We start from the raw sequence: 24,319 nt of genomic DNA, 5'->3' as shown, positions 1-24,319 counted from the left end.
GGAGAGGGGGCGGGACCTGCTCTGAGAGCGGGATCTGGAGGGCCAAGGAGATTTACAGGGGAGGGGACATGTACTCAGAGAGGAGTGTCCCTCCCCTGTGTAGAACGGCCGCTGGGGCGGAGCCGCACTGTCCCTCTGCATGATTGACATGCGAGGGCAGTGAAATCGAAAGTAGGCCTCCGGCGAAGCCGGGGCCTAAATTTAAGCGATGCGGCCGGCGCGCAGGCACCATCGGCGCGGTTCTCAGGCGACAGCCAGAGAACCGGCCGGAAATGTCACAAAAGTTACACAGCACACTCTCCCACCATAATAAAGTACCGGGACCCCCGAATATAAAAGTCTCAGGTACTTAGCTTGCTGAGACGCAGGGTTCCAAGTCCCTGGGTATGAGTGCTCCGTCCAGCAGGATCCTGAAGGGCTGCGGATGGAGACCGGTCTCCTGCAAAGCAAGGAGAACCGTGCTGGCTCCCACTTCAAGCCAGAGCCCGAGGGATGGTGAAGGAGCGCGGCATGTAAGGCTCCAGCCTTGTAAATCAACCTTAACAGCACCGCCGACACAGTGGGGTGAGAAGGGACATGCCGGGAGTCCAGGCTTGGACCCGCTTTTCTTCAAAAACTTTCCAAAAATGAAAAATCAGATGAGAATGCATGTGTGGATGCATGCCTCCTGAACACAAAGCAATGAACTGGCTAGATCTGGTTATCCAGGGGGTGTATATGCTCAGAGGGAGGAGCTACACTTTTTAGTGTAGTACTTTGTGTGTCCTCCGGAGGCAGAAGCTATACACCCAATGTCTGGGTCTCCCATAGGAACGATAAAGAAATAGGAAAATAAAACTAAGCAAAAAAATGTGGTCATGACACACTTATGGGGTGAGGATCTGCTGCTGACACTGTTATGGGGGTAATGTCCCCAAATTCTCTACTAAAGGTAGCCCATCCTGGTAATGATCCTCCTGCCTTGTATATGATCCTGCTATAAACCCCCATCCTGCTCATATACCTCCATCCTGCTTATATACCAGCATCCTGCTCATAGTCCCCTCATAGTAATCCTGTTCATATACCCCCATCCTATTGATATACCCCCCATCCATCTTGCTCATATTCCCCCATCCATCCTGTTCATATACCCCCCCATCCATCCTGCTCCTATACCCCCATCCTGCTCATATACCCCCATCCTGTTCATATACCCCCATCCTGTTCATATACCCGCATCCTGTTCATATACCCGCATCCTGTTCATATACCCGCATCCTGTTCATATACCCGCATCCTGTTCATATACCCCCATCCTGTTCATATACCCCCATCCTGTTCATATACCCCCATCCTGTTCATATACCCCCATCCTGTTCATATACCCCCATCCTGTTCATATACCCCCATCCTGTTCATATACCCCCATCCTGTTCATATACCCCCATCCATCCTGCTCATATACTCCCATCCTGTTTATATACCCCCATCCTGTTCATATACTCCCATCCTGTTTATATTCCCCTATCCATCCTGCTCATATACTGCCATCCTGTTCATATACTCCCATCCTGTTTATATTCCCCCATCCTGTTCATATACCCCCATCCTGTTCATATACCCCATCCTGTTCATATACCCCCATCCATCCTGTTAATATACCCCCCATCCTGCTATATGCCCCCATCGTGCTCATATACCATCCTGGTACATAGCCTGTATCCTATAGCACAGAGGAAAAAAAAAAAATTTATACTCACCTTTTCCTCACTCCCAGCAGCCGATCATCTTCCTCTCTGCAGTGTGCAGCACGCGATGTCTTCCTGTCTGTGCCGATCAGCTGACCGGCACAGATCAGCTGACCGGCACAGACAGGAAGACATCGCGTGCTGCGGGGGAACGGCTCCACACACGGGGACGGGTGAGTGTACTGATTCACTGCACCCTGCGCTGATGATGACCGCGCGGGGAGCAGTGAATACAGCCGCACATGATCACTCCAGGCTGTAATTGCCAGGGGTGATCATGCGGCCGGCTCTTTACTATGCGCGCGTCCCCGCTCATCCTCCCGCCCACCTGTCAGTGCCGGCTTCAGCGCTGAGAGATGGGTGGGGGATGGGCGTGCATATGTAATGAGCGGGCCGACGTGGTCACAGCAGGCTGCTACAGCCTGCTCGTGCCCCCGATGACCCGCTCCACCGCAGCACCTCATTCCCCGCAGCCACAGTCAGACCATAAGACGCACCCCCAACTTTCCCCCAACATTTGGGGGGGAAAAAAAGTGCGTCTTATGGTCCGAAAAATACGGTAGCCTTAGGCTATGTGCGCACACAGCGTTTTTTTGACGCTGCGTTTGCTGCAAAAGCGCAGAAAACGCACCATAAAAAATGCATGCGTTTTTACAGTGTTTCGGTGAGTTTTTGATCACTGCGTTTTTACAATGCATTGCATGGGTGAAAAACGCAGGAAAGAATTGACTTTAGCTCAAAAACGCAGCTAAAAAAAAAAAAAAGTTACAAAGCAATTACACCGATATTTTGATATAACTGCACAGAAAAAAAAATGGTGTTGGAGAAAGAAAGCACACTGCACTACTATTTATCCTACATTACAGGGAATCTGTCTTCAGGTTTTTGCTGCCTCATCTGAGAGCTGCATAATGTAGGAAAAGAGGCCCTCATCCCAGAGAGGTGTCAGTCTTCTGGGTGCAGCAGTTGTGATGCAATCAAAGTTTTCTCTGCTGGAGATGTAAAACTAAAGAAATAAGCTGGAGGACAAGTTGGTGTACAAATAATGTGTATGAGCATGTTCACACTGTGGTCTTTAGACAGACAAAACCAAAGCTAGATACAAAATGAGCATAAACCCTGCAGTAATTAAATAGTATTAGTACATATAACATAAGGTAATACTATTATTGATCACAGAAGTGTAAAAGCCATCCCACCGCGAAAAGGTGCACCCCAGTTGGGACAGTCATCCTATAACATTTAACCTTACCTTTCGTCAACCGATCTTAATGTAGATGGGGCAGAATGTTAAACACCTGCCACTACGAAGCTATATAAATGAAATACAACAGCTTAAAGAGCTATCGAAACTAAAGCAAAACTAAAGAAGTGACCCGGAGTATAAGCTGGTATAGATGCAACATGTCTGGGCAGGATCACACTGTGGCCATTTAAAAGACAAATTGCTTTTTTGATTAAAAACAGTGCTAAGTAGCCTGTTATTTGCACCATTAGTACCATATTTTTCGGACTATAAGACGCACTTTTTTCCTCCCAAATGTTGGGGGAAAGTGGGGGGTGCGTCTTATGGTCTGAATGTAGGGCTGCGGGGAATGAGGGTGCTGCGATAGAGCGGGTCATCGGGGGCATGAGCAGGCTGTAGCAGCGCCTGCCGTGACCACATGGACCCGCTCCTTTAATATGCACGCCCATCCTCCCGCCCATCATCTCTCAGCGCTGAAGCAGGCACTGACAGGTGGGCGGGATGATGCGCGGGGGATAAACAGCCTGCTCACATGATCACCCCTGGCAACTGCAGCCTCGAGTGATCATGTGCGGCTGTATTCACTGCCCACCGCACATCAGTGCGGGGGGGGGGGGGGAGGGGAGGGGGGCAGTGAATCAGTACACATTACTCACCGTTCCCCTGCAGCACCGCGATCTTTTGTCTGTGCCGTGGAGACTAGCGGCGCACACAGCGATGACGTCATCGCTGTGCACACGTGTCCACACGCAGGCGCCAGCATAGACCGGAGGACATCGCGATGCTGCAGGGGAACGGGGACGGCTCCACACAGCGGCGCTGCCGCTGACACAGACGGTAAGAGGAGCAATGCTGAAGGGAGTGAGGTGAGGTAAAGTGAGTATGAACGTTTATTTTTTTTTTTTATCTGCCACAGGATGTGGCCATACACCAGGATGATGGGGGTATATGAGCAGGCTGGGGAGTATATGAGCAGGCCATAACCCCATAATAGTGTCAGCAGCACATCCTCTCCCCATAACAGTGACATGAGCAAATTTTTGCTTAAAATTTTATTTTCCTCCTCTAAAAGCAGGGTGCGTCTTATGGTCCGGTGCGTCCGAAAAATACGGTAATTACTTACTGCAGAGTATGTGCTCATTTTATTTCTCTAAGGTTTCGTCTGCTGTAGTTGAGGCACAGCTCAGAGAGTTAACCCCGCCAGCAAGTACCGATTAGCTGCTTCCTGTATATCTCTATCTACAGTAAGTACTGGAGGAGCAGTTCAACCAGAAGGCACAAGGACAATTATTCTGGCAGTGATTATCTCTTGCTGATAAAACAATGATTGTGTGGAAACAACAGCATGCATCATTAATAAGTGACAATCAATCACTGATCGGTGTTTCAGTCCCTGCCTCATGCTGCTCTCAGGTTACAAAGCAAAAACCTACTGACATTCATTTTAAAAGGAATTTCCAGTAGAAAACTGGTGATGAATAATGGCTGGAAAACCCTAGCATTGATCAGCAGTCTGTGCATAAATCTGGTGTACAGCTTTGTTCACGAACAGGCCAGGTAAATGTAAAATTATCAGTAATTGAGATGGTAATATGGTTAGGAATGTGACAAGAACTACTAAAAAGTGGGTGTGCCATATCTTTTATACCATGTAGACAGACAGCGCCCCAGTGGATGAAGATTTAGTCCATATTTTTAATCCATAAAGGTCAAACAATAGAGCAATGTTTCAACAGCCTCCCCCCCCGCCGACGCGCTGAGACTTGTATTTACACATGTACCTGACCATTCGCGCTGTAAGTCGTCTTTTCTATATCTTTTATACCAGTTGGCATATAAAATAACCATTAATTCAGCAAAACACTCATTAACGAGCAAAAGAAAGTGCTATAATAGTACACACCGCGGATTTGCCATGAGTGACTTGTTTTGCATAGCACTCACAAACGTAGTTTCCAGAATGCACTAGAAACATCAAATGAAGTCTGCTTTTTGATCGGCTGCTGTGGGTAATAAAGAGGACATCCACAGTAATGTATAGATACTCATTCCTGTTAAACATACCTTCTAAATATTTCAAAGGCGTGTCTAGGAGCTGGTGGGATGTTGCATTTTGGTGTAGCAGATTGTGTAGGCCAGTATCCAGTGGTAAGTACTCTGACTGTGAGATCTACACCCCCTAAGGAAACCTGAAATGTACAGAACACTGAAATGATGGCACAGTAGTGAGAGTAGCATAAACACAATGTTAACACAAATCTGTATATACGTAGAAACATTTCTTTTCATACCCCCGTGGTCTGTAAATGTTGCCGGAATTCATCCATAGTGGTGTTAGAGATGCTCATGTCTCGGAACATGCCTTCCAACTTTGATGTAAATTGGCAACCACACTCAGTCTATAAAAAAATGGAAAAGGGAAAAAAAAAAAAAAAAATTATATACATACCCATAGTAATAATCATTTCCAGTCAACATATTTCCCAGACAAGCTATTTTACACTGCTTTGTTTAGCCATTTAAAAAGGTGTCAAAAGAATGTGGCCTTTTAAAAAGGTACTCAAATTTTAGAAATGCTTATAAAAAAAAAAAAAAAAAAGACATTTTTAAAGTTGCTTTTCAATAGACTGATACTTCCTGTTGTATATAGATCCAGTCATATCATCACAGCCAGACTTACACTAAAAAAAAAAAAGTGTATTTGAACTGCAATATCACATAAGTGCTCCAGGAGCCAGTTTTCCAAACAAAAATAGACGCATTTTCAAAGGAAAAATGGGGGGGGGGGGGGGGTCACCGCCACGCTCATCACCAAAGCAGGCCAAGAATTATTAATCCAAGTCTTTTATTGCAGGCACATATACAAGTCAACGCGTTTCAGGGGTCTCTGCCCCCTTCTTCAGGACACTAGTAATGACAAGGATAGTGTACAGGAAAGCGGTGTGAGCAGGTGTGTGTATACTCCTGGATGTACAAGTCATTGGACCTCCCTCTAGTTAAAAAAAAAAAAAAGTGGTGGGATCCTTATCAGTCCACAGACCAGGAGATAACAGATATTACAATTTTCTTAGTTTTCTTTCATTTTCTTTAAAACATACATTAAGAAAATTGTAATGTCTTATCTCCTGCTCTGTGGACTAATAAGGATCCCACCATTTTTTTTTTTTTTTTAAACTGGGAGGTCAGATGACGTGTACATCCAGGAGTATATACACACCTGCTCACACCGCTTTCCTGTACACTATCCTTGTCATTACTATAGTGTCCTGAAGAAGTGGGCAGAGACCCCTGAAACGCGTTGACCTGTATATGTGCCTGCAATAAAACACTGATTAATAATTCCGGCCTGCATTGGTGATGAGCGTGGCGGTGACCCCAGTTTTTCCTTTGAAAATTTGTCCATTTCTGTGGGGCTGTGGCCATCTCCATGCATGATTATGCAATTGTAGGTGTTTGACTTTTTCACAACCCCCTACAGGTGATTGCACCTTTATTAACAATATCTGTTGTTTTTTTTTAATCTATGAGGTAAGACCCTATGTGCCTTCCTCCCCCCCCCCCCCCACAGTCTTTGAAACCTAAAGAAAAATAGTAAAGACCAATAAAAGCTGTGTTAATACCAGTACACAGTATATGCTCTCATACTTTTGGAGCAGCTACATCCATTCTTTGCCTCTCCTACTTGCATGCTTTGCAATCTGAGCTGATCTATAGTTCTTGGCAGTGGCCATCACACAGTGAACAGAAGTCTTCAGCTCTCGTGGCTGGATATAAACAGAGCTGACCAGAGGGTTGCTGGAGATGCGGATATTGAAAATTATGCAGATTTCTCATCAATATCATGAGACTGGAAAACCACTTTTAACTAAATGACAGTCGTCCACCACAATCCGTTCCTCTCACCTTCAGCTTAGAGATCATGTTCTTTTCCGAGTCGTCAGACACACTCTTGTTGGTGAGAAGTCTTCGGGCCAGATGTTGCTTGTAGTAACGCTCAAAAACATCTTTTTCTTGCATAAATCTAAACAGGACCATTGCTTTGTCCAGTATGGATTCTACCTCCTGTTCTGTCAGCTGTTAATAATACAAGGGTTATGTCAAGATATAGGAATGAAACGCAGATTGCCAACCCCCTCCCAACTGGGGCTCATCATCTACTAAGCCATTGCCTAAGAACACTTACTCCTTTGACTCCTTTTTTCAGTTTGTCATCGATAAATAAGGAAAGGTATTCAGGGGACCTGGAGTTCAGATTAAGAAAATACTCAAAGTCACCAGCAATGGTTTGCTTGAATAGACGGTCATTACTAAAAGATTCCTGAAGGAACCGGTCAAATCTGCTCTTCAGATCAAGAAGACCCTGTAAAAAGTGAAATTAAAAAAAAAAAAAAGAGGAAAGAAAATATAATGTATGAATACACAATTAGAATATAGAAACCACCATAGAGAAATGTTAAGGTGCATTCTTTAACCCCTTCATGACATGTGAAGTATATTTCCGTCATATGTCGTGTCACTTCCATTGATCTTTCCCCTTACCAGACAGCTGATTTAATCAGCTGCCACGTGCAGGATTTGATAGGCACCAGCAGAGTTGTGTGTCCCTATCTGCTCTCATTGGCACATCAGTGATGTGATTTTGAGGCGCCAATGGGTCGGCATGAAAGACAGGGGTCAGTTGATGACAGATTTGTGATTACGATCCTCTTGTCAATGCCGACTGAATAATAAAATACAATAAAAAAAGGCAAAATCAAGACATATCTACCCACCTACGTCAGCTTAGGACGCAAAAATAAGCCATCACTTAGTCCCAGATCCCCAACAATAAAAATGTTACAGTTTTCAGAATATGATGCCAAAAAAAGTTTGTTTTGTTTTTTTAAACAAACTTTGATTCCCCCCCCATACTTAAATGAAAGAAAACAAAACAAAAAACTACACGTTTGGTATCTACGTACTGACCTGGAGAAGTTTTACCATACAGTTACCCCGGTAAATAAGAAAACAATTGTAGAATTGCCCCTTTTTTTGTTATTCCACCACACCTGGAACTTTTTTCCCCCCATATTCCAGTACACTAAATGGTATAAAGAATGGTGTCATTTAAAAAGTACAACTCTTCCCGCAGAAAAAAAAAAAATAAAACTAACAAGCCCTCATAAGGCAATACTAACATGGGGAGAAAAAAAAAAAAAAAAAACAAGTTGTGGCTCTTGAAAGCAGGGGAGGAAACAGAAAATAGGCGTGGTGTGAAGGGGTTTTAAAGAGCCATGACAGAGCCTCCAATTATAAATCTTTTCAGTGCATGTGAAGATAGGAAGCTTCTAATACACAATACAGAGAAAAATAGTTCTTCCCTCCTACTCCGTGCCTTGGTATTAATCTGTTACCCTGCATATTATTCTCCGAAACACACCAGCATTTCAGAGAAAATAAACTTTAAAGGTCTGTCAAGAAACCACAGCCAAGTTTAGACTAGTATGGTTTTCCCCCGGCCGACTCTTACCAGCGCTGCTCCTGGTGACTGACAGGTCTCTCCTTCAAGAGCACATCTGGAGACCTGTCCATCACCTTCAGCAGAGAAGAACCGGCCAGGGACAGGGTTCGACTACTCTCCCCTCTGGCTATGACTAGTGACTGCATAATCAGGCACCATCACAGCCGCTCTCCAAGCCTTTGCAGAGAACTACAGCACAGGTCTATTCATGCAAATGGGGTTGGCTGTAGTTTCTTGGGTGACTAGTAGCATCGCTGTGCAGAGAAAAAAATAAACCCACAGCAGAATTAGTGCTGCCTTTCTTCATCTTAATGATCACTAGGGTTCCCGATCTTGAATCTCTCCTGAGCATACAGTGATGGGATAGCCAAATTATGTGCCACCACTTTATAGCATGTGAATACCCTAGAAGTCCCAGAGAGGGGTCATTTAACATTTCTACCATTGAAACCCTATGGGGCTCGAAATTCCAGGGACTTCTAGTGTTAAGATAAGCCATGCACGTTATACTTTTACTAGCAAACTGCACTAATAGAAGGTCTCTATGTAATTCATACCGACAGGTGGGGTGTCCAAGTTCATACAGAAAAGGTTCACCCATATTATAAAGAGAACTGCTCTAGTAGGAAAATCTGCTTCACATAAAATGAGAAAAAGAAGATTGTAGAGGAAAAGGCTAAAATGTCAGTTTCTGCAGACCGACCAATTATCACCAGGTATACCAACCTGTATATAATCAACAGGATTCTTTCCTTCCCCTTCTTCAGAGACCAGCGCTTTCCCCTGCTCTCGGAGGTATAGACTCATGCACTCACACATTGTCTTCAAGCCGTTTGGGACTCTACTGAACAACTTGTACATGCACGCTAGATCTGAAAGCAAACATCAAAGAGAAACACAATATAAGGGATGAAAAAGAAACAAATCTTTGTTTGCCCCCTAAAGGGAAAAGACTTTTACCCTACAAGTGGGTCACCATGAGAAGCCGCCTTTCAACCAGTGGTAGGAGAGAACTTCACCAGTCCTGCAATTTAACATCTCATCCAGCCCTGATGCCCATCACGGTTTGCTGGCAGAGACAACAGCTTCTAATGGGTGCTGACAATCAGGCACTGAAGGACATTTATGGGGGGTTGGGGAATAATCACTCCTGTTTTTGCTGTTGATACCATGGTGCATTCCTATAGGATGAGCAGTAGATGTGTCCAGCAGCTTCTGCACAGTTCTCAACCTCTAATTCTAATAATGTGTATTCGGTGTAATGACCACTAGAGGGCGCAGTCACACTTTTACAAACACTTATTCTTATTAATGTGATCTGCTCTCCTTCTAGCCAGTGCTAACCAGAAGAAAAAAAGGGAAACTATAACCTTTCAATTTCTCTGTATTCAAGTAATAAGTAAAATGGTCAGTGAATTGCTTTCCTCTCAATGTCATTTCTAGAGGCAGACTGGAAACTTGTAGAACAGGAGCTTTAATGCCGATAACTCCTTTCTCTGCTGTAGTTTCCATGTTAGGCTGTGTGTGCACGTTGCGTAATTACATGCAGTTACGCTGCGCTTTGTAGATGGAGATGGATGTATGGAGATTGTGCAGGAGCCGTGCGCACGTGGCGTCTTAGAGCGCAGCGCTTCTGCTGCTGCCTGAAGCGCGCGTTCTAGAAGTGACATGTCACTTCCAGGACCTTTGCCAGGAGCCCCTGCTCAGTCTATGGCACGAGCTGCAGGCAGAGCGCATGGAATCTGCTTTTTTTTTTCACTACGAACATTTTCTGCAGCGATTTGAAGGGCACGTGTGCTCTTCAGATCGCTGCAGAAATTTCTGCAGTGACTGTACGCAACGTGCGCACATAGCCTTATAGGTTCCTCACCTACACACTCTAGCTGTGGACAACCAGACACAACTAAGCCTCAGGAGAAAGCTTGTGAGCTGCTGAATCCATAAACTGCACCTATGTAACGAGCGAGCCAGAGGTGACCTATTATTTCCACCGGTGTGCTTGTTACATTTAAAGTACTAACCTTCACCTGACAAGTAGCAGATTACAAAAACTTTTGCTTTATTTTGCCTCAAGATGAAATAGGGGGGTCATAACATATGTAAACACAAGAAGGGCTGAGAAGCTGTGGTCTACTTAAGGTAGGAGTAATGGATCTCTTCTACATATGTGTGTTTATATGCTCTACAAGATAGATTATAAAATGCATGATCACTGATGGTCCGACCTGCACCAATCATAACAGTGTTCCCAGTCCTGTGAAAGGATCAGTAGTGTGTATGTGCGACTACCTCTCCTATTACTGTCCATAGGAGTCACACTTGCACACAATTGCTCCACTCATCGGTGGGGGGGAGGGGAGGGGGATCAGCCATCAGAACTAAAGTAATGCATCAGAAATTGATCAAGACATGTGACATACCCTCAGTCTTTCCATTCTTCAGCATATGAACTAGTCCAGAGTTCTCCATCTCCACAATAGTCTTCATGTGCTTGGAGATGAGCTCCCGCTCCACCACCTTCACAATGGGCTCTTCTGTGGATTTATCTAGGCAGTGCATGACTCGCTCGATTTCTTCATTAATTCTAGCCTCTACTTTCTTTATATACACTGAGGCACTATTTTCTGCTAAAAACTTCTGGCTTTCCATCTGAGGAGAAAAGATTGGGTCAGGATTTGGTGACTTTAAAGACGACTTGCCTAAAAGTGAAGATATTCTACAAATGGTTTCCATGAAGTGTGGCACAGAAGAAAAACGCTACAAACCTGAGCACAACATGTGCTGAAAGAAAGCAAGCATCATCGTAAGGCCATGTGCCCACAAGAGAAAGTAACCGCGGATTTTGCTGCGGAAAACCAGCGGATTTTCTAGATAAATCCGCGGGTTTACACAAGCAGAAACACTCCCCATGTTATCCCATGGGATTTGGGGAGTGCTGTATCAATGCTGCAGATTTCCCGCAGCAGCACGTAACATGTCAATTATTCATGCGGAATTTTCTGCGGAATTCCAGCTCCTCCACTATGGAGATACAGGGCGGGAAATCAGCAGGCATTTCGCACGAAATAATAATAATAATAATAATAATAATAATAATAATAATAATAATAATAATAATAATAATAATAATAATAATAATAATAATAATAAATAATTTTATTCATATATAGCGCTATTAATTCCACAGCGCTTTACATACATCAGGAACACTGTCCCCATTGGGGCTCACAATCTAAAGTCCCTATCTGTATGTCTTTGGAGTGTGGGAGGAAACCGGAGTACCCGGAGGAAACCCACGCAAACACGGGGAGAACATACAAACTCCTTGCAGATCGTGTCCTTGGTGGGATTTGAACCCAGGACCCCAGCGCTGCAAGACTGCAGTGCTAACCACTGAGCCACCGTGCCGCCCATAATCCGCACGGTTTCCACAGGTTTACTGCAACAACTTCACAGAAATACCGCAGCAATGGATAGCTGTAGATTCCAGGGAGTTGCTGCGTGAACCTGCAGAAAAGTCAGCAGGTAGGAGCTCCCATGGGCACATGGCCTTATATGTTCACGTCATTTTGCTTTACTCAACCAAACGCAACGACAGCTGAAACCTTTTACAGCCACCGCAAGTAGAGGCTATGTGAGATTAACGGAGTTTACTAAAACAGCAGGGATGTTCCGTTAGCCCTACATGACCACATACAGATAGGTGATGGAGGGACTTGCTCGGCTGAGGTGATTGTGTGGTCTTGAGAATGATTGAGGTGAGCAGTGCAGAGAAAAAACAGAAGAGGCTGCAGTTCATTCAGGCACCAATTGGCCATTTATGTTAGTAGAAGTCACTTTCTGCCTCTGGAATACCCTTTAACACATAAATAATTCTTGACATTTTAGGTAGTAATCCTGATCCTAAATTATATCTAAAAGTCCCAATAACTGGTGACAAAACGACTTGTCATTGCAATCTCAGGCTTCAAGATGAGCCCTGAAGGAGGACAGGAGGCATCTCCAAACCAGGCAGTTCTGACAAATCAAAATTGAAGTAAAAAAAAAAAAAAATATAATATGATTTTCTGCCAGTAATTGCATGAATTTTAATAGCACTTTGGCACAAGTCTTGCCAGTTACAGACATCCCTGCATGAAGCAGCTCGGGAGCCTTGGAGAAATGCTTCCATTGTGTAAGTTTCAGACTCCGGAGAGGAGCTCAGACCCCTTCTGTTTTTGTGGAGTGTCAGAAATCCACCAGTAAGGCCATCTGCACACAGAGTTTGGTAAGTATTTTACCTGAGTACTTGCAAGACAAAACCAGGAATGGGTTAAAAATACAGAAGTGGTGACTTTTAGCTATTAGGCTATGTGCGCACTAGAGATGTGAAGTTTCTCGAGAAAATCTTCGAGAAACTTCTGGGAGTGAAGATTTGCTGAACTCCGGAAAAAATCCGCGGCAAAACCGCATGCGGATTTGCCGCGGATTTGCCGCGGAATTGCCGCGAAATTGCCGCGATTTTCCCGCGGGTGGTTCCCTGCGGATTTTTGCAGGCTGTACTGCAGAAATCCGCGGGATACCTGCGGATTTAATGGACATGTTCATTTTCTCAAGAAAGTTTCTCGAGAAATTTCCGCACCAAAACTTTCTTGAGAAAAATCCGCACCAGTGCGCACAGCTTTTTTTTTTTCTCATAGAATTTCATGGGAAATGTCTGCACAAAGATTGCAGACATTTCTCAAGAAATTTCCGCGGCAAATCCGCGGGTAAATCCGCGGGTATTTTGCTCTAGTGCGCACATAGCCTTATACTTTTCCTGTGTCCCACACCTGGTTTTATCTTACAAAAGCTGGGGTAAAAAAACCTCACCAAATACTCTGCATGCACATGGCCTATAAGTAAAAATGTAGTAGTCTCCAAGCAAGGAATTAACCAGTGACCTGTACTGGGGTTCTGAGATGCAGCAAGAAATTTTTGTTTTTTCAAATCATACACACAACATATAAATTCATGTTACATGCACACTGCTTCTGTATCAAGAGAAACTCCAACCGCAGACGTAAAATATCTATAGGCCCCCACTTAGGTCATTGATGTCTGATCGGCCATGGTCAGACACCTTGCACCCCCGCCAATCAGCTCCTCTCGGTACTGGCTGCAGCAGGTGGCCGGAAATCCTCAGTTCCGGAGCTGCCCAGTCTTCTGATAGTGGCCACGGCTGGGAAGACAGGGCAGCTCCAGAACTGAGCATTTCTGGCAACCTGCTGCCGCTGACAGCAACAGCTGATCGGCAGGGCTCCACGGACAGACATTGAGGACCCGTCCTTAGGATAGGTGATCAGTGTATAAGTGGTGGACAAACTCTAATCTACTATTGGTCTTGTATACCGGACAAACCTAATTTCTACTGTACAATAAAGTGCTGTGGTCCACGATTTTCCTATATAGAGGCACCCTGCAAAACATGAATATCTTTAGGCAACACATGCCACTATATGCCATAACATTGGCCTAAGAGTAAACCATTGGAGGTATACGCAGGGAAAGCCTCCTGATGTACACCTCCAATGGAAGATGTGAACACAGCTTCTTAAAGGATGAAATGGTGCACATGACTGCATACCTGGAAGAACTCTGCAGACATTTCCAAAAATGGCGCTTCAAAATCTTCTTCGTACACAGACCTTCCTTCCAAACCAAGGATCATGAGCATCTGACAAGCATTTCTAATGGCTCCTCTGTAATATAAAAAAAATAAAATAAATATCTTAACGGCTGGTATGGAAGACTGAACTACAATAAAACCAACTCTATACAGGCCATAAAAGTGCAAAGGCTGATTGTAAGGCTGAGGACACAGCGAGTAAAACTAAGTGAGTGGAATGAGGAACAACAAAAAAATAAAAAAAAAACGCATTCCGCTTGGACTAATGTTACTCTAAAGGGTCGAGGTTTTTTCTCAACCTTAATCTGACTGAGAAAACAATCGTAGCATGCTGCGGGTGGAATCAGATTTGTTTTTTAGCACCCATACAAGTCTATGGAGAAACATGGCACTGCACTCCCATTACAGCCGAGTGTAGTGAGATATGCACCAGCTTACAATGGAGGAGATAGAGATTAGTCCATCCCCCTCCTCAGCAGTGTGCCCACCCTCTCCTCAGCGGCTGTGCTGTGATCACAACATCGCATCACACTGGCAGAGCGGGAGCTGAGTGTCCTGCGATGCACTCACAGGCTGGGGCCACACAAGCACTAAGAAGTCTGTGCAGTCCATGTCTCCCCCTATACACATGATCTACAAGAAGACACTCATGGAGCAATCAAATGTGGTCATTTCGGCCTGTTTATACACCACTAACAAGCAGTGATTATAAACATGTTACTAGGTCGAGAAACAAGAGTATGTACACAGCAGAGAATAGAGCAGCACACTATGCGCCAAGATACAAAATTATAAATGCCTATGAAGCAGTAAGCTAAGGGCAGAAGACCCGGTGATCAGGCAGGGTCTGCCATCTGAAGCGTGGACCACATTTCAGCTTTCAGCCTTAACACTAGAAGTCCCAGAAATTTCGAGCTCCATAGGGTTCCAATGGTAGAAATGTTAAATGACCCCTCTCTGGGACTTCTAGTGTTAAATCAACAACTGGGTGTTACCTTTCCCCTTATTAAAAGTGCGAATCCCTATACACAAGATTTACCTGTCCACAACTTCTCCTTTCCGTTCTCTTGCGATCATGTCTAATAACGTCTGCCGTAGATGATCTCTTATGCAGCCATAGCGTACAACTTGATCACGAAATATTATCAAGCCCAGGTTATAAACATTTTCAACATTGTTCTGCTGAACGTAGACTCGATCCTGAAAAAAATATCAGCAGCGTGACTCTAAATTCATTAACTAGGAGTAAACATCCCCATTCATTCCTACAGAATAATGCAGAAAGATGATGTTGTGGCCCTCTGTAGGGCATAGTATGTGGTAGATAGTCTCCCACAGAAGCATTCACACAGAATACAGCTGGGAACCGCCTCTGTGGGTCTACAAATGCAAACACAGACCTACTGAGGTACAGAGAGGCTAGTGCACTTCAGTGGGTAACCAAAGTATGACACCGCATGTGTTCGGAGGAGACACATTATCAGCATTTACCACAGACTAGACCCTTTAAGTCTTGTAAAATGCCGGTAAGCACAGTTACCCAAATATCCCTCTCAACCACCTGAAGCTTTTGACTGATTTAAAGGGTTACATTAGTTTTAGAGAAGTCATGCTGATTACTGCTGGTCTCCCCCTCCCCCCCAAAGATTCAGCAAGCTATGCATATTTGATCACTTCATAAGAGGTCACTATAGAGACCCCAAATCTAGGGATCCCTAGAGCAGGGTTCCCCAACTCCAGTCCTCAAGGCCCATCAACAGAGCATGTTTTCTAGATTTCCATAACATTGCACTGCTGTTGGAATCATCACCTGGGCAGGTAATTAACTTATCACCTGTGTAATACTAAGGAAATCCCAAAAACCTGCACTGTTGGTGGGCCTTGAGGACTGGAGTTGGGGAACACTGCCCTAGAGGATATATCTAATGCCACAATGGGCTCATAGACAGGACAACTCCCTTAAAATCATAATTGACGCACTAAAGCATTTTCTGATGCCACATTCCCTTTTTTTTTTTTTTTTTTTAAACCATTGGTTAAAAGGTAACTTGATAGCCGATACATGCCGCCCGATCTACAGGCATCAAGGAACTGGCCGTATGATTTCAGCCAGATATGTTGACTCTAAACGCTGCCGCATTTCACAGAAAACAACATTTAAAAGCCGCCAGGAACTGAATCGCACAGACTAGTCTGAACGGCGGGTCCCTGGCAGTTTTGCCCCTTCTGCTGCCAGTGACAGGTTGCTCTCTACACATGCACATAGAGACCTAAAACACCAGGGGAGCGGGCCAGAGGCAATGGGGAGACCCGCCTGTCAGAGAAGTCTCTTGTGCAGCTCGGACCACGGCAGCTTTTACAGTATGTTTTTCCGTCATCTGGACCTATAAATTAGGATCTTATGTGTATTATCACTCTTCATCTGTATGAGTAGATGAACAGACAAGCAGTTGGTCGAATAAGCATCCGATAAGTTTGACCGCAATAAGAAGGGAATGTTTCTATTTGGTACCTTAAGATAGGATATCCGCCTATATATAGAAACCTTCAGAACAACATGTCTCCTTCTAGTAATATATATTATGTACAAGTGCACGTTGTAGTACCCACTCCGCCGGGCTGGACACTTACCATGTACATGAGGATATCTCTAATCATTACCATGGCGGTCTGGTGGTCGTTCCAGGCCTGATTTAGAGTCTGCAGGAAGTTGTTATTTAAAGAATTTAAGACATCGTCCCGAACCTGCAAGAGGAGAAATGTACATTGTATGGACACTGGATTGCAATGCTTACTGTAATATACATAAATACACACTTTTTTCAAACTCAGGGTGTATTTATAGTCCACATGCAGTGAATGGTGCAGGGTTAAATTTAAGGAAGGGAGGGGAAATCTCACAAAATATATCTGCACAATATTTGCAAAGTGTAAAATCATACAACCATTTTCTTTTAAAAAGGTGTCTTACAGGCTAACATGATGTAGAAATAATATGGACAGTACATAGAGCTATAGAAGTGAGAAATAGATTACTGCAACAGTGCTATACCGGATTTTTCGGACTACAAAGAAATCGGCGGCAGGAGTGGGGCGAACACGTGTGCCCACCATTAAAGAAAATAAATATTCACCACTTTTCGCACCTATAATCCCAACCACCTCTTGGCACTGAAGCTGGTGCAGAGAGATGGGCGTGGAGAGCAGTGAATATTTTCTCTAACAGCGGACACAGTGACCAACCCAGAAACCGACTTACTGCATTAATTGGGACGATCCCATGTGTTTGTTTTACAGAAAATGAATATTCACTGCTTCCCATGTCCATAATCCCACACATGAGTAAAGCTGGCATCGGCATGTAACTAGGGGCATATGGCATTGACATCAAGCGCTGCCCCTCTTATACCCTGAAGTCAGTTACTGCGCGCCAGAGGAGGGAAGGGATAGTGAGAATAATACTTTGTTTGTGGCATAACGGGAGGCATATACACCAGGATGAGTGACATACCAGGATGAGGAACATGTATACCAGGAAGGGGCCCATGATGAGGGACATTACCCCATAACCTATAACAGTGTCAGCAGCAGATCCCCCTCATAACAGTGCTGCATGACCACATTTTAAATAAGAAACGACACAGGGAACTAGTATTATACACGCTTACTCAAATTTAACATTTCATACAAAAAACTGTTGGTGATGAAGTTTCAAGACTCCTCCTTTATGAAGAAACGAGTCGCATACATAGCTCAGGTGTGATTTTAGACCATTCTTTCACACAAAAACCTCAAATCCTGAAGGTCCCAATGGCTCCTGTGAACACAGCTTTAGTTCCTTTCATAAATTTTCTAGTGGATTAAAGTCAGGTGATTGGCTTGGCAATTCTAGCAGCCTTAGGCTGGTTTCACACTACGTCTTTTTAACATCCGTTGAAAACGTTATTTTAGCGGAAGTACGGATCCTGCTTTTACAGCAAATAACGTATGCAAACGCATGTGTTATTTTGCAGGATCCTGCACTGGATGTTTAGGGGCGGGCATTGGAGTCATGTGATCGGGAGTGAGGGAAACTAGACTGGGAGCCGGCTTCTGACAGCTGCAGACGCTGGTAACCAAGGTAAACATCGGCCTTGGATACCCGATATTTATCTTGGTTACGAGTGTCTGCAGCTGCTAGGAGCAGGGCTGCCTGCACGCGTAACCAACGTAAACATCGGGTAACTAAGAGAAGTGGTTACCCGATATTTACCTTGGTTACGAGTGTCCGCAGCTCTCAGGTGGGGGAGAGAGGGAGGGGAGGAAGGGGGAAAGACAGAGAGAGAGAGAGAGGGGGTGAGGGAGGGAGGAGGAGAGAGATAGACAGATCACGCGAGACTGGTTCTGGGCATGCTCAGTACTTTCTGGGCATGCTCAGTACAAAAGCAGGATCCTGTCTATCAGCACGCCAGCGTTCACCTGCGTTCGCATGCTGTTTAGTCAGGATCCGGTGACTTGCAGTATTTTGACGCAGCTCAAAAACGCTACAAGTAGCGTTTTTGAAACATGTTAAAAAACTGCAAGTCACCGGATCCACACTATAACGCACGCAAACGCAGGTGAACGGATGTTAACGCAAGTCCATTGCAAATGCATTGAAATGAAAACGCATTTGCACTGGATCCGTACTTCCGCTAAAATAACGTTTTCAACGGATGTTAAAAAGACGTAGTGTGAAACCAGCCTTACTTTCATTCTCTGAAACCAATTGAGAGTATCCTTGTGTGTTTGAGATTACTGCCTTAGGCCCCATGTGCATGCTGGGGATTTACCGCAGATTTGCTGCAGAAAATGTGTCTAACATTGCTGCAGTTATTGCCCAGCAAATCCTATGGGTTTTAAAAAATGCTGTGTGCATACAGACACACACACACACACACACACACACACACACTTTTTATACCCACGGATTTTCTGCTGCGGAATTAATGAGCATGTCACTTCCACAGGTACCTTCGTTTTTTGCCATTGATAATGGTAAAAATCCGCTGGGACCAACTTGCGGAAAATCCGCAGCAAATCCGCACAAAATCCACGGTAAAACCGCATGCGGATTTCGTTGCGCGGTTTTGGTGCGTTTTTTTACTGCGGGTGCGGGATTCTTTAAGAGGGTCCGTTTTTTTCTTAAGAAATAGTCACTTTCTAGTGCACACATGGCCTTACTGAAATGTGCCCCCTCTGTTCATCATCATCCTGGTAGCAGATTTTTATTTATTTATATTTTTTTTTTTTAATCAAGACTGTCTTGATACTTTTGTCCAGTCATACTTCCTTTAGCTGTATGACCTGCTGATTCTTTAGTTCTACAGGTGGTCATTGGCTCTTGGACAACTGTTCTGAATTCTTTCCACTCCTGTCTGAAATCTTGTGTGGAGCGCCTGGTTTGGCCACTTTATGGTGTTTTTTTTTTCCAGTTAAGGATTATGGCTTTATCAGTGCTCACCAAGTCCTTCAGTAGTTCAGAAATTCTGTAACAAAAGCCATTAGTATGTTTTGTACCAATAAGGTTGCAGAAGTCTTGAGACAGCTCACTGGTTTTACCCATCATGAGATAGTTTTGTATCAGACCCCTTTTTATAGGCCGTCAGTTGAACCGGTTGATATTTTTCACTGGCAGGATTGCTTTCTAACTACTGATAGATTTTGGCTAATGTAATGACTTTCCATTGCTTTTTGCAGCTCTGTTCATGTTTGACACATTTTAAGTTTTGTAATAATGAGAAATTATTATTAGGTAAAAAGTATGTACATCTATGGTTTGCTCTCTGCCTGTATAGATCGGATGGGTTGTTACTGACATCTGTTGAGAATTTCCCGTCAATAGCACCTTTACAAATATATTTACTTAGGAACTTGGTGACGTGTTCAATACTTATTTCACCTGCTGTATATAGAAAACCGCTCTCAGGATAGACAGTAGGTTTCATTCAACAAAAATAGTATACAAAGAAAAAAGACTCAATTGGGGGGGGGGGGGGATATCCCATTAGCTCATGAAAGGCTCATAAAACCACACTTCAGGTACCATCCTTTATTGCATCAAACTAAGGGTATGTCCGCACAGTGCTGTATTGTAGTCACCACAAAACTGCACCCTTTGGGCCACAGACGAATGTGTTTTCAATGTGTTTTTGACAATGCTTTTTTTGGTTAAATTTTAAATTAAATGGGTGAAAAAATTGTGATTAGCGGACCTGGACTGTAAAAGTCTGGATCCGCGTGGTTTCAAAATTATCCGGGCGCGGGTCTGGAGTTCTCAGGGAACTCAGTCTAATGATCTGGGTCTGGCAACTCTGCAATTATATATTATATAAATTAAAGGGTTAAAAAAACAAACAAATAAAACAGAAAAACATTTGGTATCGCTACGTTCAGAACTGCCCGATCAAAATATAAAATCAATTAATCTGATTGGTAAACAGCGTAGTGGCAAAAAAATTCCAAACGCCAAGATTACGTTTTTTGGTCGCCGCAAGTTTTACGCAAAATGCAATAACAAGCGATCAAAACGTAGCATCTGCGCAAAAATGGTACCATTAGAAACGTCAGCTCGAGATGCAAAAAAATAAGACGTCACAGCCATGGATCCCAAAAAGAAGGGAATTTTGTTACTTACCGTAAATTCCTTTTCTTCTAGCTCTTATTGGGAGACCCAGACGATTGGGGTATAGCTACTGCCCTCTGGAGGCCACACAAAGCACTACATTAAAAGTGCAAGGCCCCTCCCCCTCTGGCTATACCCCCCCGTGGTATCACGGGTTCTCCAGTTTTAGTGCCAAAGCAAGAAGGAGGAAGCCAATAACTGGTTTAAACAAATTAACTCCGAATAACATCGGAGAACTGAAAAACCGTTCAACATGAACAACATGTGTACCCGCAAACAACAAAAAAACATCCCGAAGGACAACAGGGCGGGTGCTGGGTCTCCCAATAAGAGCTAGAAGAAAAGGAATTTACGGTAAGTAACAAAATTCCCTTCTTCTTCAGCGCTCTATTGGGAGACCCAGACGATTGGGACGTCCAAAAGCTGTCCCTGGGTGGGTAAATAAATACCTCATGTTAGAGCTGCAAAACAGCCCTCCCCTACGGGGGTGTCACTGCCGCCTGCAGGACTCTTCTACCTAAGCTGGCATCCGCCGAAGCATAGGTATGCACCTGATAATGCTTGGTGAAAGTGTGCAGACTGGACCAGGTAGCTGCCTGGCACACCTGTTGAGCCGAAGCCTGGTGACGTAATGCCCAGGACGCACCCACGGCTCTGGTGGAGTGGGCTTTTAGCCCTGAAGGAACCGGAAGCCCCGCAGAACGGTAGGCCTCTAGAATTGGTTCTTTGATCCATCGAGCCAGGGTGGCTTTAGAAGCCTGCAACCCCTTGCGCGGACCAGCGACAAGGACGAAAAGTGCATCGGCACGGCGTATGGGCGCCGTGCGGGAAATGTAGATTCTGAGTGCTCTCACCAGATCTAGCAAACGTAAGGCCTTTTCATACCGGTGAACCGGATGAGGGCAAAAAGAAGGCAAGGAAATATCCTGATTAAGATGAAAAGAGGATACGACCTTAGGGAGAAACTCCGGAATGGGGCGCAGCACAACCTTGTCCTGGTGGAACACCAGGAAGGGGGCCTTAGATGACAGAGCTGCCAGCTCAGACACTCGCCGAAGCGATGTGATTGCAACAAGAAACGCCACTTTCTGCGACAGCCGAGAAAAGGAAACTTCCTTCAGAGGCTCGAAGGGCGGTTTCTGGAGAGCAACTAGTACCCTGTTCAGATCCCATGGATCTAACGGTCGCTTGTACGGGGGCACAATATGACAGACCCCCTGCAGGAACGTGCGCACCTTAGGAAGACGTGCTAGACGCTTCTGAAAAAACACGGATAGTGCCGAAACTTGCCCTTTAAGGGAGCTGAGCGACAAGCCCTTTTCTAACCCCGATTGCAGGAAGGAAAGAAACTTGGGCAATGCAAATGGCCAGGGAGACACTCCCTGAGCAGAGCACCAGGACAAGAAAATCTTCCACGTTCTGTGGTAGATCTTAGCCGAATTCGACTTTCTAGCTTGTCTCATTGTGGCAATGACTCCCTGAGATAATCCAGCAGATGCTAGGATCCAGGACTCAATGGCCACACAGTCAGGTTCAGGGCCGCAGAATTCTGATGGAAAAACGGCCCTTGGGACAGTAAGTCTGGTCGGTCTGGCAGTGACCACGGTCGACCGATCGTGAGATGCCACAGATCCGGATACCACGACCTCCTCGGCCAGTCTGGAGCGACGAGTATGACGCGGCTGCACTCGGATCTGATCTTGCGTAGCACTCTGGGCAAGAGCGCCAGAGGCGGAAACACGTATGGGAGCTGAAACTGCGACCAATCTTGAACCAAGGCGTCTGCCGCCAGAGCTCTTTGATCGCGCGACCTTGCCATGAATGCCGGGACCTTGTTGTTGTGCCGGGATGCCATTAGGTCGACGTCCGGCACTCCCCAGCGGCGACAGATTTCCTGAAACACGTCCGGGTGAAGGGACCATTCCCCTGCGTCCATGCCCTGGCGACTGAGGAAGTCTGCTTCCCAGTTTTCTACGCCTGGGATGTGAACCGCGGATATGGTGGATGCTCTGTCCTCCACCCACATTAGAATGCGCCGGACTTCTTGGAAGGCTTGCCGACTGCGCGTCCCTCCTTGGTGGTTGATGTATGCCACCGCTGTGGAGTTGTCCGATTGGATTCGGATCTGCTTTCCTTCCAGCCACTGTTGGAAGGCCAGTAGAGCAAGATACACTGCTCTGATCTCCAGAACATTGATCTGAAGGGTGGACTCCTGCGGAGTCCACGTCCCCTGAGCCCTGTGGTGGAGAAATACTGCTCCCCACCCTGACAGACTCGCATCTGTCGTGACTACTGCCCAGGATGGGGGCAGGAAGGATCTTCCCTGAGACAATGATGTGGGAAGGAGCCACCATTGTAGAGAGTCTTTGGCCGTCTGGGAAAGCGAGACTTTCCTGTCCAGGGACGTTGACTTCCCGTCCCATTGGCGGAGAATGTCCCATTGAAGTGGGCGCAGATGAAACTGCGCAAAGGGAACTGCTTCCATGGCTGCCACCATCTTCCCTAGGAAATGCATGAGGCGCCGCAAGGGATGCAACTGGCCCTGCAGGAGAGATTGCACCCCTGTCTGTAGTGACCGCTGCTTGTCCAGCGGAAGCTTCACTATCGCTGCTAGAGTATGAAACTCCATGCCAAGATACGTTAGTGACTGAGTCGGTGATAGGATCGACTTTGGAAAGTTGATGATCCATCCGAAAGACTGTAGAGTCTCCAGCGTAGCATTCAGGCTGAGTTGGCATGCCTCCTGAGAGGGAGCTTTGACCAATAAGTCGTCTAGGTAAGGAATCACCGAGTGTCCCTGAGAGTGCAAGACTGCTACCACCGCCGCCATGACCTTGGTGAAGACCCGTGGGGCTGTCGCCAGACCAAATGGAAGAGCTACGAACTGAAAATGGTCGTCTCCTATCACAAAACGTAGAAAACGTTGATGTTCTGTAGCAATTGGCACGTGGAGATAAGCATCTTTGATGTCTATTGAGGCAAGGAAGTCTCCTCTGGACATTGAGGCAATGACAGAGCGGAGGGTTTCCATCCGGAACCTCCTGGCGTGCACATGTTTGTTGAGCCGTTTTAGGTCCAGAACAGGACGGAACGAGCCGTCCTTTTTTGGAACCACAAAGAGATTGGAGTAAAACCCTTGCCCTTGTTCCTGAGGAGGGACTGGGATAACCACTCCTTCCGCTTTTAGGGAATCCACCGCCTGCAGCAGAGCATCTGCTCGGTCTGGACGTGGGGAGGTTCTGAAGAACCGAGCTGGAGGACGAGAATTGAACTCGATTCTGTACCCGCGAGACAAAATGTCCGTCACCCACCGGTCTTTGACCTGTGACATCCAAATGCCGGAAAAGCGGGAGAGCCTGCCCCCGACCGGCGATGCGGAGGGGGGGGGGCTGGAAGTCATGAGGTAGCCGCTTTGGAAGCGGTACCTCCATTTGCTTTCTTGGGGCGTGTGTGAGTCCGCCACGAATCTGAGTTTCTTTGCGTCCTCTGAGTCCCTTTGGACGAGGTAAATGGTGTCTTGCCCGAACCTCGAAAGGACTGAAACCTCTGCTGC

At 45.4% G+C, this 24,319-nt stretch overlaps 1 protein-coding gene across 3 annotated transcripts in view; it reads right to left on the bottom strand.

The window, feature by feature from the left end:
* The window catches only part of CUL3 (cullin 3), a 343,821-nt gene that overhangs the window by 254,093 nt on the left and 65,409 nt on the right, over positions 1-24,319 (bottom strand). For all 3 annotated transcript variants that reach the window (XM_075340816.1, XM_075340815.1, XM_075340814.1), the window contains exons 3-11: positions 16,755-16,868; positions 15,163-15,323; positions 14,082-14,196; positions 10,897-11,125; positions 9,203-9,348; positions 7,160-7,336; positions 6,880-7,050; positions 5,268-5,375; positions 5,041-5,165 (exon numbers count right to left, since the gene is read on the bottom strand). In XM_075340816.1, coding sequence (XP_075196931.1) covers positions 5,041-5,165; positions 5,268-5,375; positions 6,880-7,050; positions 7,160-7,336; positions 9,203-9,348; positions 10,897-11,125; positions 14,082-14,196; positions 15,163-15,323; positions 16,755-16,868 — 1,346 coding nt within the window. The remainder of the gene's footprint in view (positions 1-5,040; positions 5,166-5,267; positions 5,376-6,879; positions 7,051-7,159; positions 7,337-9,202; positions 9,349-10,896; positions 11,126-14,081; positions 14,197-15,162; positions 15,324-16,754; positions 16,869-24,319) is intronic.

The sequence above is a fragment of the Anomaloglossus baeobatrachus genome, chromosome 3 (assembly GCF_048569485.1).
Source record: "Anomaloglossus baeobatrachus isolate aAnoBae1 chromosome 3, aAnoBae1.hap1, whole genome shotgun sequence".
Taxonomy (NCBI): domain Eukaryota; kingdom Metazoa; phylum Chordata; class Amphibia; order Anura; family Aromobatidae; genus Anomaloglossus; species Anomaloglossus baeobatrachus.
The sequence above is the reverse complement of the archived record's forward strand: the minus strand, read 5'-3'. Positions and strand labels throughout refer to the sequence as shown.